This window comes from Musa acuminata, chromosome BXJ1-2 (genome assembly GCF_036884655.1).
Source record: "Musa acuminata AAA Group cultivar baxijiao chromosome BXJ1-2, Cavendish_Baxijiao_AAA, whole genome shotgun sequence".
In the NCBI taxonomy this organism is placed as follows: domain Eukaryota; kingdom Viridiplantae; phylum Streptophyta; class Magnoliopsida; order Zingiberales; family Musaceae; genus Musa; species Musa acuminata.
In genome coordinates, this window is record NC_088328.1 from 17,123,081 (window position 1) to 17,139,043 (window position 15,963).

Genomic DNA, 15,963 nt, shown 5'->3' on the forward strand with positions numbered 1-15,963 from the left:
CATAAGTTGGAACTTTAGGCAAGCCTTGCATCAACCTCTCACATAGGTTTAGCACATAATTCAGGCAGCTCTCAAAGCATATCAAATTGCATGTCGCTGATTTCGACTCATAATCAACAGATTGCTTGCTAAAGCAGGGAAAGCACAAGATGGAGTAGGTACGACTAGGAATGGCAGCTAGCAGAATCATTGTTAGCTTCATCATATCCGTATTTGGAGTAGACATGAATGCTTGAGAAGATGGAAATAACATTCAAATGAATCTAAAAGAATAAAAAGTGATTTTGATCTCCCATGTCTTCTCATGCAGGGGAGGTGCAAGGTCAACCTCCATGAACAGTATTCATGTCGATCAGTGAAGTTCCCTATTTCCCTGTTGAATCATTTGAATCATATATCTAGTTTTCATGTCGATTTACTCACCTAATTCCGTTGACTTCCTCGGCAATGTGAACCTCGGAATCTTTGGCTTGTTGCACTAGAAAATGACTCCCCAACGGACGCGCCGCGCCGGATGGCTCCCGTGCTGCAGTCAAGCAGCGGAGTGGTGGAGAAGCCTCGCCCCTGTCGCGAGGCACAGGTCCCAAGTGCGCGGCCACTGCCTGCGACAACCGTGAGCACAACGGAGTCCATGGAGGGGGCCTCGCTCCCCCTTCCCACTGAGGAGACCAACAACAAGGCCCGACAGTTCTCTTCCTTTTCTTTATTCCCCGCGCTTTGTGATGCACGAACAAAAGCGGCGAAGCGCACGCATTCAAAGGGAGCGGAGAGATAAAGAGCAGTTCTTTTGCTCTGCTACCAAGCGTATCTCTTTTCTCTGGTAGCTGAAGTAGTTCGACTTGCCTTGAATGCTTTTCGCTTTTCTTCCGTGTAATTTCCTGCGAAGGTCGCCGCCTCCCTCCCTCCCAGCGTTTCTTGCAAGCTGCTGAGCTATTAACTCTGCAGGCTGTGAGCTCTGGAAACTGAAGAGAAGCGCAGCAGCCATCTCTGCAACTGACCATGCCGCCGCACACAGAGGCGACCTTCCTTTTTCTTCTTCTACTCTGCTTCTTCTCTGCCACAGGTGATGCTTTGTTTTCTTTCCTCGATGCTCTCCGCCGAGTATTCTTCTCTTGCGCTGCCCAAGTTTGGATTTTGACGCCGCAAGATCCTCTTTTTACCTCTTCTCGGTGCTCTTTAACGCGCTGTCGTCGTCTGTGGCAGCTAAAGGTGGGCGCTTTGCGAGGCTGGGCATCAACTATGGCACCCTCGGCGACGATCTCCCCTCCGCCGCTCGCTCTGTGCACCTCCTCCACTCTATTGGCGCCGGCGCAGTCAAGATCTATGACGCCAACCCGGCCATCCTCCGCGCACTCGCTGGCACCCGCTTCCGCGTCTCCATCATGGTGCCCAACGAAATCATCCCCTCCCTGGGCGTCAACGCCTCCGCCGCCGACGCCTGGGTCGGCACCAACCTCGGCCCCTTCTACCCCGCCGTCCGCGTCCGCTACCTCCTCGTCGGCAACGAGATTCTCTCCTACACCTCCCTCGCCAACTCCACCTGGCCCTTCCTCGTCCCCGCCATGGTCAACATCCACCGCGCCCTCAGCGCCCGCTCCATCCGCGACGTCAAGGTCGGCACGACCCTTGCCATGGACGCCCTCGTGACCTCCTTCCCGCCCTCTGCAGGCGCCTTCCGCTCTGACATCGCTGAGCCGGTGATGCGCCCTCTACTCCGTTTCCTCCACAAGACCCGCTCCTACTACTTCGTGGACGCCTACCCTTACTTCGCCTGGGCCTCGAATCCCTCCTCCATTCGCCTCGACTACGCCCTCTTTACCTCCAACGCGAGCTTCAACTACTTCGACCCAGGGAGCAAGTTGACCTACACCAATCTGTTCGACCAGATGCTCGACGCGGTGGCGGCGGCGATGGGCCGGCTAGGGTCCGGCGACGTCCGGATCGCGGTGGCGGAGACGGGTTGGCCGAACGCCGGCGACCTGGACCAGATCGGGGCCAACGTACACAACGCGGCCATCTACAACCGGAACCTCGCGCGGCGGCTGGCGGCGCGTCCGGCCGTAGGAACGCCAGCGCGGCCAGGGGCGGTGATGCCGGTGTTCGTTTTCTCTCTCTACAACGAGAATCAGAAGCCTGGGCCGGGGACGGAGCGCCACTGGGGGCTGCTGTACCCCAACGGGAGCAAGGTGTACGAGGTGGACCTCAGCGGGCGGCGGCCGCTGGACTCGTACCCGCCGCTGCCGCCCCCGGATAACAACGAGCCGTACAAGGGGAAGATCTGGTGCGTGTTCGGCGGCGACCGGAAGGCGGCGGCGAACGCGACGACGGTAGGGGCGGCCCTGGCGTACGCGTGCGGGCAGGGGAACGGCACGTGCGACGCGATCCGCCCAGGGGGGCCATGCTACAAGCCGAACACGCTCGTGGCGCACGCGAGCTACGCGTTCAACTCCTACTGGCAGCAGTTTCGGCAGGCGGGCGGGACGTGCTTCTTCGACGGGCTCGCCGTGCAGACCAAAACCGACCCAAGTAAAGGCCCACTTCCTTTCTCTTTACGGTGGCTTCCTACGGAAGTAGAAGCCAGTCTTTATTGTCCATAACCTGTTCGCTGAAAGTTCAAACTGACGCAAGTATTGCATGGTCCAGTGTGTGATATGGCAGGTAGGATTAGATTATGGCAACTACTAGGATTCACAAAGAACTGAAACATAGAATATGGTTTAAGGTTTAGAATTGTGTGATGACTAAAATTAATTGTAGATCAATGTAAAGAATGCAGTGTTTAAATGGAGAAGTCAGAACTAAAATGATAGCAACTTCTTTATGTGAAAATTAAGATGAATGTGATACATACCATATTGCAATGACAACAAATTGGAGTTGATTTGAGATGGGTCGGTAATGGTAATGATTGGACTTCCGAAAACAATAAACTGCTCAGGCTTGATATCAATGGAAATGAAATGTTTATGATATTGTTCAAGTCGTAAAATATATCATAAAACATATCTTTCCTCTAGAGGTACTTGCTGAGGTTGGCATTTTGGCCACCGAGAAGAGGTAGCTTGAGTCATTGTTGTTAAGAGATTTCCTAGTTATGAAGTATATTATAACAGATGATATGGATGAGGCTAACAATTAGTTGTTTCTGATTTATTAGACATGTATCTGGTTGTGAATACCTCAGTAACATATAGTGCCTAGCATAGAGCAAAACATAGAACAAAGTAATGTGTTTTTTTACTAATATTATCTTTGCTATTATTCTGAAAGATTAGATAAACAAACATTCGAATTAATGGTGATGTTGTATTTGATTGTCAATAGTTGATAGCATATGGAGCCTTGTATATGGCATAATATTGAACAAAGGAATGTTCTTTGACTTGCTCGCAAAATGGTATGACAGGTTAGAGAAAGAAGCATTCAACCTAAAGTGACATTCCCATTCAACTTGACACTAAGAAAAAACATCTTTCACACATAGGGGAAATTTGTCACAAAATGATTTGAAGGATTGGGCAATCAAACATTCATTTTGATACTAAGAAACAACTCATTGTTTTCAGATAAGGGAGACTTTGACAATTTAGTCGCCTATTAACTTATGCTTTGAAGTTTAAAATGTAAATGTTTAGCAAAATTCTCTAACATGTATGCCATTTTTTAGTTGATTTCTTCATGGTTCGTATCATGATCATGATATATTTTGGGGAACTATTGTCACTCTTCATTTCTGTAATACACTCTTAATTGTTGAAACTGTTCTTCATGCTTCAGTAGATTACCGTTTATAACGATATGGGAAGATTGTTTGTGAAAGCACAGTTATGGAGAATTTGTGTCGGATGCAATGCTTTCTTCATGGGCTTACAGATTCATGAAATAATGTGGCTTTACAGTCACACAAAAAAATTTCGATCTAATGATTCTCCTTTTTATTTGTGTGCTCTCTTTCTATGTTTGTTGTCTTGATTGAAATTGCTGGCTGGAGTGATTTTTTGATGATCTCTGCAGGTTACGGAACTTGCAAATACGCGAGTTTGACAAACTGAGGAGCATTAACACTATCAGCAGCATGTCAAAATCAATATGTGATTTGCAGAATCCATTTGTTGAAACTCTTATTTATTTCCAGCATTATGAGTTATTTTGAGATTAATTTGCAGTGGTATCTGAATTTCGAGGGTTACCTCTCTGTATCGTTCCAACTTACATTAATTTTACCGTGGTTTTCTGTTCATCTATTCTCTACCTGTATTTTCTTCTAATTTCTTTTGGCATTTTCATTCATTTGTCTTTCATTCCACTTCATAAAATTTGTTGATGTCGATAATTATAATGAGGAAGCATATAAATTCTGTGATAAATATGAGCAATTACTTTTATGCAGTTGGTTTAGAAAATTCTCCAGGGTTAATTGGAGTGAGCAAAAGTTTCATTTGGATGAAACCAATTTCTCCTCCTCTGACAATGTTAATGAGTTCCAAAAGAGTGTAGCAGGTTAGCTGCAATTATATTGATGATCACCCAAGGCATGAACCGTTTTAGCCTGATACTATCGATAATATCGATAGGAAAATAAAAGATAATTAGTTTTCAAACTATCCTTACTCCTTATTATATCGGATAGTAATACATGTATTAAACTTTTCAAAAAGAAAAAACTTACGAAGAACTTAAACTATTCTCGAATCTTAGTCTTATAAGTTCGAATACTTGAGATTTGGATGGATCTATGTACGTATAGATGTCATAGTGAAATATAAGTTAATTAAACTAAGAGTCTCTTATCCCTACGACTCGACTCTATTTAATCAACTTATTTAAAAGATAAGATAATAATTTAACATCTTTCAAAAGATATATTTTAATTTTTATCATAAATTTTTGAGTTAAATCATATAGGATAAAAAAAAGTCAAATGGATAAAATTTGTGAACACATGAATAAGGAAATAGATTAAAAAAAAAAGATTCACTATAAATATTCTTTTGGAAAAAAAAAAAAACTTAAATGATCTGCTTAGACTTTATTTTACAACTATGACCTAAAGCCTCGCGGAATGAGAGCTGTTAGACTTTATTTGGGTTGAAGAACGTCACATTTCGTTATAGTTCAATCCTCAAGCACAGGAAAACATAATTCTTATGTAATGGTCGGACAAGTAACAAATTTATGTCAAACCCTACATTCATAGATTCATAGAGAAAACACAGATAGAAAGCATGACCAATTCACATTGTGATGGTAATTATCAAAGGAAATCCAGTCAGTGTACAAAGGATGATAATGATAGATAGAACATTTATAAATATGACCAAGTTTCTTGGAAATGAAAAGGTTGTCATAAAGATATTGACCGCTGCACACCGCTAGAAGTCGATCCGTCGTAAGACTTTCTGGAGTCATCAGACCTCCTCTTGATAACTATAATCCAAGTAACAATCTCCAAGAACAAGGCAATACCACCCAAAATGCAAATTATGATGATAAAATACACTGTCCATTTATGATCGATGTTCAGTATCTGCAGGCCTTTGAAGACATTGACGATCCCCAACACAATCACGGTGTATCCCACAGAGTGATGGTACATGTTCCAGTACAATCTGTACTTGTGATCCTTATTTGGCCTCAGGAGCAGAGCAGAAACCTGTGGATCACACGAGTCAAGCCATCAACAACAGGTTTAATGAACACAGATGAGAACTACTTTAGCATATGGCATATGAAGAACATAGTTGTCAACAAACTCTTGAGTGACTTCTTTCTCCGAGTAATTCATTCAAATAATAGAATGTGTTTGATGAAGTCAATTACTCCATAACTCATCGACAAGTTTAGCATATCTCATTTGAAGAACATGGCAGATTTCCTTCCTTCTCCGAATAATACAAAGAACAGAGGGTGATGCTTTGTTAGTTACCTGTATGGTGCAAAGAGTGAAAAGGGAGATGCCGATATTGCGATGAGTGGTGTACTGGATTCCCTTAGATCTGGAGCCAAGAACGAGACCAGTAGCCCAGCCACCGACTCCAACAGCGTATCCAATAATTTGGCACGATACATGAAGATAAAACCATGCAGGGTCTGCAGATCTGAATGTTTTCAGATATCGAGCGAAGAGTTGGCCAATTGGAAGCAAAATCCCCCAACTCACAGCATTCAGAATTCCATGTACCTGTATAGGAGACAAGTTAGGAGGTTGAATCCTGTAAGAGCCTCCAATATGCATGCTGAGTAAAATTAAGAAAAAAGGATTTCGGGTGGACTAACACAGTAAATTCTAATTGTTTGCTGGCTATAAATTGGTTTGCGAAATCAAAATATTGCTTGAAAGTCTTTAACTATTCCTATATTTGCAATTTATAGCACTTCTACTATGATTAATATTAGGAAGTCTATGTAGACTGATAGAAACATATAAGCCATGCATTTGGAGAGTAGTAGTAGTCTGTAATAAGTTATTTCAACTGCATATTGGACCAATGTTTTAGGTGTCTCATCATATGAATTTTTTGAGAATTCATTACTTCATATTGGGTCAATTTTTCCAACATGTTTTTAAATTATTCTCCTCCAATTTGCTTCTAAAAAAAAGTAAACCTTTTGTCACCATATACCCCAAATCAGCCAAAAATATCAACTTTGGAAAGAAACCAAAACATTCACCGCCAAAAAGGAATGATTTTTAAGGGAAGGGAAATCAAGGCAGGAAATGCATAAATTCCACTTACATATTTGTTTCTTCTGGGTGCGGTGCCTCCGCCGGATGCCGAGATCGACCCCTTGATGAGATCCAACTGTCCCAGCGACTGCAGATTTTCCGGCTTGAAGTCGTGCTTTTGGGGGACGCCATTCACCACCGCCGACCCCACCTGCCACACCTGTTTCACCTCCGTCATCCCCGCCGGCAGCTTCATCTTCGCGAAGAGCCGCATCACCCCCCCGGACTGCTCCGCCGCCATGTCCGACGTCTCGAACTCGATCGGCCCCTCCGCGACGGGGCCGTACCTGGTGATGTTGCACGTCTTGATACCCATCACGCCGTTGGGCTGGCGGAACGCGATCAGGGTCTGGCACCCGATCATGCCACCACCGCTGGGGTTGATCGCCCACGACACCCACCCCTCCGGCCCCGCCGGCGGCGCCACGAACGCGAGGGACAGCGTGGCGGACGCGTTGTCGTAGGACCAGTGGAGCGAGGAGGAGAGGCGGGGCAGGTCGATGCACGCGGCGTACACGCGGTTGGAGGAGAACGCCATGGAGGAGCAGCCACTGGCGGTGGCGGCGGCAGCAGAGCCCACAGCAGAGAGGAGGAAGAGAAGACGAAAGCCTAGAGCGGCCATGGCGCCAGCCAAAACCCAAACTTCGGAGGTGGCCGTCTTCCTCCACACGCGCTCTTCACTACAGGCCTGGGAACCGAATATATAAGGAATCGAGGGGGGTTTTCGCAAGGAGTACAAACGAGTCGTCTACTTATATAAGTTAGTAATTGATTAGGGATTCGAATGCCTAATAGACCGATCGGAGGAGAAGGAAAAGATCGATGGAACAGTACGTCGTTACGAATTCTCGGTTAACGAGTGGTTTCGTTGCCAAAATTAGCGAGGGAAAAGAAGGAAAGATGACAGCTCGCTTCTCGGAGAGAGAGAGAGAGAGAGAGAGAGTGAGGAGGCGGGGGGGGGGGGTCGGGAAGGCGGGACGAGGAAGGAAGGACGGGTACGTTGTTCCGCGGGGATGTCAGAAACAGTAAGCGTGGCATTGTCTAATTCGGTGTCGCATGCGTAATGGAGCTGTGGCCAGAGAAATTAACGCGGTCAAATTTGTTATCCTCACCCTTAAATTTAGAAAGATGCACTCCGACGCTTGGAAACTTAAATACTTTTCGTTACTTGTCGGAGTTCGTTTGTACGGCAGAAAACAAAACGTCGGAAGTGTCATTTAACCCAAAATTTTTGTATATATATATATATATATAAAATAAATTTGTAATTGGGCTCATTTTTGATATAATTGATGTTAGAAAAGTGTCAAATAAGAGTGAAATAGATGTAATTTTATTCAAAATAAAAAATAAGAAACCAAATTAGAACTTGTAAAACGAAGTATTATTCTTATTTTTAACAAGAATGTGAAGCTATTTAGAATGGCTTAACTATTAAGTCCACAAATTTGTTACTATTCACAAGTAACTTTTAATACAATTCATGCTGAAAAAGAATCAATAACAGTATCACCTTGTTAATGTACAGAGGAGAGTCTTATATTCTTTTGAGTCAATTATGAAGGAAAATACGAGGGGAACACTCATCTTGATATGAAATCTATAGTCAGCTGATAAGATTGTCATATGAGATCCAAATAACCTTTCACCCATCATAAATATTTAAAAAACTGAAACATAAACTTTATAGCAATCATAAATTTTCTCCACTTCCTATGTGGCAGAAAAGACAATCCAAAACTCTTTCTTTTTCTTTATGAAAAAAAAATAATTATAAATTTTCTTCCTATTTTTATAAAAATATATCCTAAATAGAAAAAAAAAAGACTACTTCTTTCCTTTTTGAAATTACTCGAACTCATATTTACATATCTCGGATTAAGCATCGAAGGGATATGGTCAGAAAGTCTCTCTCGACCTTAGTTTCTATATAGATGGCATATCGAAAGCATAATACTTTTACCTTACCAGCATCGTACTGTTGAATCTCGGATTTTGATGATGAAACCAATTAATAGTATTTAATAATTTAATCTGTGTTTTGAGTGACGCAAGATGCTTCGATCAGTGAGAGACAATTAAAGCAGGAAGAATCATATTGGGCCGGAGAAAAACATGTCAGAAGATTAGACGTCGTGCCGGAGGATCGGTCGACGTATTGACAGAAGTCTTCAGGCCATGGTTTCGGGCATCGGGCCAAGAAGAGTAGATATTGCGCCAAGGATATCGGAGTTGCGGAGGTCAAATGACCAATTGAGCAATAGGCCATAAGAGAGGACGATGCGCCGAAGAATCGGACGAAGCGTCGATGGACCAATGACATGCCGGACAACATGAATCATGCTTAGTAATAATTGTCTAGATCGAAGTGTGTTTTATATATGCAGGATTAACTACGATAGCAAGGCATAAAGCAAAATGAAGTCTCGGAGTCGAGAACGAGATTTCGTTGGGAGTTCGAGAGTTTGTCGGAAGTCCGAACGTTCATCGGAAGTTTTACCGGAACCAATCGAGAAGTCCAAGAGCTTGCCAAAGAAGCTTGTCAGAACTCGCTAAGAAGATCGTCGTGAAGTTCAAGAGCTTACTAGGAGTCCGCTGGAACATTGCTGAGAGATCGTCAGAAGTTCATCGGATGATCACCGGAAGAAACCTTGACTCATCAGACTTATTTAGCTTAGTGTATGCCTAAGAATTCATAGTTAGCACATAATTAGGATTGGAATTGGGCTAACCCAATTAGGGGCTAGTTGGGCCAATATAAGGACTATGTTGGGCCAAGTGAAAAGGCTCAAACAGTGACCCAAGAGGTGGCACCGTCGTGGCATAGTCTCCGAGACTGTGTCAAGCAATAGTACCGTCGGTTTGGGTAACGGTACCGCCCAAACACAGCCTCTGATAGGCTGTTAGGTGATGGTACCGCTAGTTTGGGCAGTGGTACTGCCAGTATGGGCGGTGGTACTACCTAGTGTCAAGTATCAAGCAGTGGTACTGCTAGACTAGGCGGTGGTACCACCTAGTGCAGTGTTAGTGTCATACTGACACAAGTGGTGGTACCGCCTGTACCTAGGAAACTCGAGATGAGACATTTTTATGCTCAAAGTTTGAATCAACTTGAGGCCTATAAATACCCCTCTCATCCCTAGTTAAAAGATACAAGCACAGAGAGTTTTAAAATAAGAAAACGCTGTTGCAATTACTTGAGAAATCCCCTCCTCTAGATAACTTTAGAATTCTATTTTGAGAGGAGTGAGTGCTTGTAAAGGTTGTCTCCTAAACCTGAGAAAAGGAGAAGAGAGGTGTAAGAAGGAGGTTGATCTTTGTCTATTAAAAGAAGATCGTTAGTGGATGCCGGTGGCCTCGATTGAAGATAAATCGGTGGAGTGGATGTAGGTCACAACAACCGAACCACTATAAACTCGGTTTGCATTTCTATTTGTGCAATTTACCTTTACTATAAACTTACTTGCTTTATATCCACTACGCTCTTCCATACACTTTCAATTTTAAGTATCTTTCCGAAATCGGCTTTAATCGAATGAGAAATTTTGAACTGACATAATTTTTACCGCTGCACTAATTCATCCCCCCCCTAGTGCCGACTCATTCCTAACAGTTGGTATCAAAACAAATTTACCTATATCATGATGTGAAGATTGATAAAAAGGGAAAAGAATTACAACATTGTATTCTTCCCTTCCATTTGACAATGACATAGGGGGAGCAAATTTTGCTAGCTTGCATACTTTAAGAAGAAGCATATCCAAAATAAGAAATAGATGTGAAATACATGTTGGAATATATAGGGAGGGCATTATGTCATTTTGTTAAAGGAAATATGAGTTAAACTTGTTTTACATAAAATTGTACTAACTTTTAGTATAAACTTAATATCACATCCACTAACGATCTTTCTTTAATAAGCAAAGATCAACCTCCTTCTTACACCCCTTTTCTCCTTTTGCATAGGTTTATGAGACAACCTTTACAAGCACTCACTCTTCTATAAACAAAATTCTAAAGTTAGATCTAGAAGGGAGGATTTCTCAGTGATTGCAATAGTGTTTTCTCATTTTAAAACTCTTTGTGCTTGCATCTTTTAACCAGGGATGAGATGAGTATTTATAGGCCTCAAGTTGATTCAAACTTGGAGCCTAAAAATGTCTCATCCCGGGTTTCCTGGGTATGGGTAGTACCATCGCCTGTGTTGGGCGGTACCACCGATAGTGTCAGTCTAACACTGACACTGCATTGGGTGGTACCACCGCCTAGTCTGGCGGTATCATCGCCTGATACCTGACACTGGGCGATACCACTGTCTAGACTGGCGGTACCACCACCTAATATCCTCTCGAAGGTTGTGTCTGGGCGGTATAACCTCTTAACATAGTCTCGGAGACAGTGTCATGACGATTGCACCTCTTGGGTTACTATTTGGACCTTTTCACTTGGCCCAACACAGTCCTTATATAGGCCCAACTGGGTTACTATTTGGACCTTTTCACTTAGCCCAACATAGTCCTTACATGGGCCCAATTGGGTTACTATTTAGATTTTTACATGGGCCCAACTGGGTTACTATTTGGATCTTTACATGGGCCCAACACAGTTCTTACATGGGCCCAACTGGGTTACTATTTGGACCTTTTCACTTGGCCCAACACAGTCCTTACATGGGCCCAACTAGGTTACTATTTGGATCTTTTCACTTGACCCAACACAGTCCTTACATGGGCCCAATTGGATTACTATTTGGACCTTTTCACTTGGCCCAACACAGTCCTTATATGGGCCTAACTGGCCCCTAATTGGGTTGGCCCAATTTCAATCCCAATTATGTGCTAACTATGAATTCTAATGCATACACTAAGCTAAATAAGTCTGACGAGTCAAGGTTTCTTCCGGTGAGCTTCCAGCGATCTTCCGACGAATTTCTGATTGTTGAATCTCAGATTTTGATGATGAAGTCAATTATAATTTGTTTGATCTAATCTATATGTTGAGAAAAATGTACAGGATTAACTACGATAGTAGTAAAACATAAAGCAGGTGTTGTGCCAAGGTCAAGATCGAGATTACGTTGGGAGTTCGAGAGTTCGACGGAAGTCCGGATGTTCGTCGGAAGTTCTGCCGGAACTAACCGAGAAGTCTAGGAGCTTGCCAAAAAAGTTCGTCGAAACTTGCCAAGAAGATTGTCGTAAAGTCCAGGAGCTTGCCGGGAGTCCACCGGAGTATTGCCGAGAGTTCGTCGGATGTTCGCCGGAAGTATGCCGAAAGCTCGCCGGAAGAGCAATTGACACACTGGAACAAGAAGTGCAGTAAACATGTCTTAATTATCTTAGTTAGAGAGTAAATTAAGTTAGGATTGGGAGTAATCCTACTAACTTAATTAGGGGCCAATTGGGCCCTTAACAGGGCTGATTTGAGCCGGATTAAACGGCCCAATCAACCACTAAAAACATGGTCGGCGATGGCACCGCCTAGAAGACCCAGTCTCCCAGGTGGTCTAGGTGGTGGTACCACCCAAATTGGGTGGTGGAACCATCGGCAGTTATTGCTGCCAACGGTGATACCATCAAAGCTCGGTCTCCGAGCTCTATTAGAAGGTGGTACCACCCAGACTGAGCGATAGTATCGCCTAGTGTCAGGTGGTGGTACCGCCCAGTAATGGCAATAGTACCACCAAGACTCGGAAACTTGGGATTATACACTTTTTGGCTCCATTTTTGAAGTCATTGGAGCCTATAAAAACCCCACTCTTTTTTGCATGAAAGGGCATGAAAGCATTAAGATAATCTCGAGTTGTTGGGGTGTAAAAGTGTTGTAAACAAGTGCTAGAGTCATCCTCCTCTCTTTCTAAGTTTTGAGATCATTCAAGAGAGGTGTGAGACTTGTAAGGGTTCTCTCCTAAACCCGTGAAAAGGAGAAAGTGTTGTAAAAGATGGTTGGTCTTCACCTATTGAAGGAAGGCCTTTAGTAGATGCCGGAGACCTTGTTGGAGGAGGAATCCGAAAGTGGATGTAGGTCACGTTGACCGAACCACTCTAAATTATGGTTTGCTTTTCATTAGTGTAATTTACTTTAACTGTAAATCATTTCATAGCAAACTGCTTCTCCTCATCTTGCTTACACTCTCATATGTTTCAAGTTGTTATCCTTCCGATTCGGTTTTCATTGAACGTACGAAATATTTTATATGAAAATTAAAAAAATTTCTTCTGCACTAATTCACCACCACCCCCCCCCCTCACTCTTATTGCCGCTCTTGATCCTAACAATTGGTATCAGAGCAAGGTTCACTCTCGTTTGGTTTAAAACCCAAAAGAGATGATATTTATTGGCAACCAAGAGGGTCATTCAATTACACATCCGCCTATGTTCAATGAGACGGATTACACATATTGGAAGACTAAAATGAGGATCTTCCTAATTTCAATGAATTTTGAGCTTTGGAACGTTATCAAAAATAGTTTTCAAAAGTCTTCTCTTCTAATGAACGATTGGAATGAGTTGGAGAAGAAGACTTTTACTTTCAATGCTAAGGCTATGGATGCCTTATTTTGTGCATTAGATAAAAATGAGTTTAATCGAGTATCGATTTGTGAAATGGCTTTTGACATTTGGCACACACTCGAAGTGACTCATGAAGGCATTAGTAGAGTGAAGGAGTGAAAAATTAATCTTTTAGTGCTTTCTTATGAGTTGTTTCGAATGAAACCGAGTGAGACCATTGGAGACATATACACTCGATTTACAGATGTCGTCAATGGTCTAAAAGGACTTGGTAAAGGTTTCTCGGATTTTGAACTTGTTAATAAAATTTTAAGATCCCTTCCAAAGGGTTGGGACCCTAAAGTAACGATCATTCAAGAGGCCAAAGATCTAAATAATTTTTCTCTTGAAGAACTAATTGGGTCACTAATGACCTATGAAATGACATGTAAAGCTCATGAAGAGCTTGAGGACACCCTTCCAAAGAACAGAAAGGATATACCACTGAGAATACAAGAAGATCACTTGAAAGAAAACTCAAGTGATGAGGACTTTGATGATGACGTGTCACTCTTAACAAAGAAATTCAAAAGATTCATAAAAAGAAATAAATTAAAAAATAATACTAAAAATAAATTTGAACGAATGCAAGAAGTCAAGACACTTCAAGAGTGAATGTCCTTAAGCAAAGAGAAGGCAACCAAAGAAGAAGACTCTCAAAGCTACGTGGGACGACTCAAGTGCATCTGAAGAAGAGGAGCTTACCATCACCGAGAAAGTTGCTCACTATGCACTAATGGCCATTGGAGATGAGATAACAAGTTCATTTGACGTAAATTTATCATTTAATGAACTATTAAATACTTTTAATGATCTTTTTGATGAATGCAAATTAATTAGTAAAAAATATAAATTATTAGAAAAGGAGCATGCTTCTCTTGTTAGTAATTTCGATAGATTAAAAATTAAGCACAATGATAGTTTAACTCCACGTACGAAATGTGATGAACTAGAAATACTTCAAAAAGAAAACTTGCTACTAAAGGAAACCTTAAGAAAATTTGAGATTGATAGCAAGTCCTTGAATATGATCCTTGCCAAGAAGGGTCACATTCATAAAAAATGTGGAATTAGATTTGTGAGTAGCTCTCACCAAAATCCAACCACCTTTGTTAAAAACCCTACTTTGCATGTTTCATCCCGAAACAACTTTTATTACAAATTTGGGCTTGTAGCTTATCATTGTCTATTTAAGAAATATGTCCACATAAATTAATTTGGGTTCCTAAAAGAACCTCAAATGACTCAATGCAATATGATAAACTATGTAGATCGATTTTTTAAGCACTAAAGGTCAAATGGATACCTAAAAATCATCTCTTTTTGTAAAAAATGTACCATCACAAGCTAAAAGCAAGAGATGATACTTTGATTTTGGATGCTCAAGGCTTATGACCAAAGATCCAAAATAACCCATAAAGCTCTCTAGCCAAAATAATAAAAAGGGGATCATAAGAATTAAAACTGTTAGTTTCAAAATGATACTTATAAGATCATGATGCAATAATTATTTGAAATCTTGTGTGATAAACACTTGATCTTGATCTCTCAAACCTGAAAATTCTTATGCACAAGTTTCCTTTCTAACTTCTTCCATAATTCTAAATTTCTAGGATACATTCCCTCCCAAAATTTTTTCGGATCGAATTCTATCTAACAAGATCATGAATTTGTTAAATTTTTATTTTTGGACCTTCTTGATCACTCACATGAATCATGATCTTATAGTGTGCGTAATGAGCCATATGCATTTTTTTTTCTATACGAGTTTTTACGATGTTTGCAAATGATGAATCATGACCTTATGGTAGCCATTTTATAATACGAGTTCAATATAACGTTTGAGCATGGTGTGCATTTTATATGATGAATCATAAACATAGAGTCTTCAATACGAATTTTCTTTTCTTATAATACGAATTTCACATGATAAGGTTGTGTGGTTTATAACAATAAAAATCTTTCATGATAAGGTTGTGTGGTTACATGTAAGTAGTGCTCACTGCATGATAAGGTTGATGTCACCCCCCTTCCCCCACACAACTATGTGAGCAGTGCTCACTGCCTATAGGCGGAGGCACCGCTAGTTGTCACAGGTGGCAAGCGATAGCACCACCCGCAACCTGCCCCTTATAAACCCCAAGTTAGGGCTGGTGGTAGAACCAACCCCAACTCATTTTGCACTCCTCTAAACAGCTCCAAACCCATTGCTCTCCCTCTAGCAACCCAAAAATCCTCACTTCCCACTAGATCAAGGATCAATCTCCGACATTCTTTTAAAGATCACTAGAAAGGAGAACTACTAAGGTAATCTCCACACCAAATTGATTTTCCTTTGTATTACTTGTTCTTGCTCCTTATTTGCCTTCATTATTGTAGTCTTAATGGGTTCTAGAAGATTCTCTAGAGACAAATGGAAGAGGAGATTAGATGAAAATTATGACTCCATACTTTTCGATTCTAATCAATATGCCCTAAAATTTTCATCCATAGAGTCTAGACATATTCATAAGGGAAAATATATTGATTTAGACGAATTAAGTGATTTGGAACATATTCAATAGCTTGCTAATCTAGACATTCTCCCAATCCTTCAAATGAGTGAACCTATCTACCCTAGACTTGTTAGGCTATTTTACAATAATTTACATGTAGATGAAGATGAAAGGGTATCTACCTATCTATTA

The 15,963-nt window shown here is 41.8% G+C and overlaps 2 protein-coding genes across 4 annotated transcripts; one reads left to right on the top strand and one right to left on the bottom strand.

The window, feature by feature from the left end:
- Positions 1-501: 501 nt before the first annotated feature.
- LOC103972828 (probable glucan endo-1,3-beta-glucosidase A6) lies at positions 502-4,240 on the top strand. Of its 3 annotated transcripts, none has more exons than XM_018821153.2 (4): positions 502-886; positions 946-1,063; positions 1,204-2,526; positions 4,015-4,240. In XM_018821153.2, the coding sequence occupies exons 2-4, from the start codon at positions 1,000-1,002 to the stop codon at positions 4,050-4,052; spliced, it is 1,425 nt and encodes a 474-aa protein (XP_018676698.2). In that variant the 5' UTR covers positions 502-886; positions 946-999; the 3' UTR covers positions 4,053-4,240. The 3 variants fall into 3 exon arrangements, with proteins under 3 accessions (XP_018676698.2, XP_018676699.2, XP_009385473.2); XM_018821154.2 differs by having other exon boundaries at positions 502-870; XM_009387198.3 differs by having other exon boundaries at positions 502-820.
- A 1,014-nt stretch (positions 4,241-5,254) lies between these two features.
- On the bottom strand, positions 5,255-7,626 carry LOC103972860 (cytochrome b561 and DOMON domain-containing protein At4g12980-like). Its single transcript, XM_009387239.3, has 3 exons — positions 6,738-7,626; positions 5,927-6,181; positions 5,255-5,653 (listed from the first exon to the last, which is right to left on the bottom strand). Exons 1-3 carry the CDS (start codon positions 7,347-7,349, stop codon positions 5,345-5,347), a joined length of 1,176 nt encoding a protein of 391 aa, XP_009385514.2. The 5' UTR covers positions 7,350-7,626; the 3' UTR covers positions 5,255-5,344.
- Positions 7,627-15,963: the final 8,337 nt, after the last annotated feature.

Bases quoted from the DNA above. Each gene is read 5' to 3' on its own strand.
- LOC103972828 (XM_018821153.2), top strand. From the start codon at position 1,000: ATGCCGCCGCACACAGAGGCGACCTTCCTTTTTCTTCTTCTACTCTGC. The intron at 1,064-1,203 runs GTGATGCTTTGT...CGTCTGTGGCAG, and splicing joins CTGCTTCTTCTCTGCCACAG to CTAAAGGTGGGCGCTTTGCG. The intron at 2,527-4,014 runs GTAAAGGCCCAC...TGATCTCTGCAG, and splicing joins GCAGACCAAAACCGACCCAA to GTTACGGAACTTGCAAATAC.
- LOC103972860 (XM_009387239.3), bottom strand. From the start codon at position 7,349: ATGGCCGCTCTAGGCTTTCGTCTTCTCTTCCTCCTCTCTGCTGTGGGC. The intron at 6,182-6,737 runs GTAAGTGGAATT...TCTCCTATACAG, and splicing joins CACCCAGAAGAAACAAATAT to GTACATGGAATTCTGAATGC. The intron at 5,654-5,926 runs GTAACTAACAAA...TGTGATCCACAG, and splicing joins TCACTCTTTGCACCATACAG to GTTTCTGCTCTGCTCCTGAG.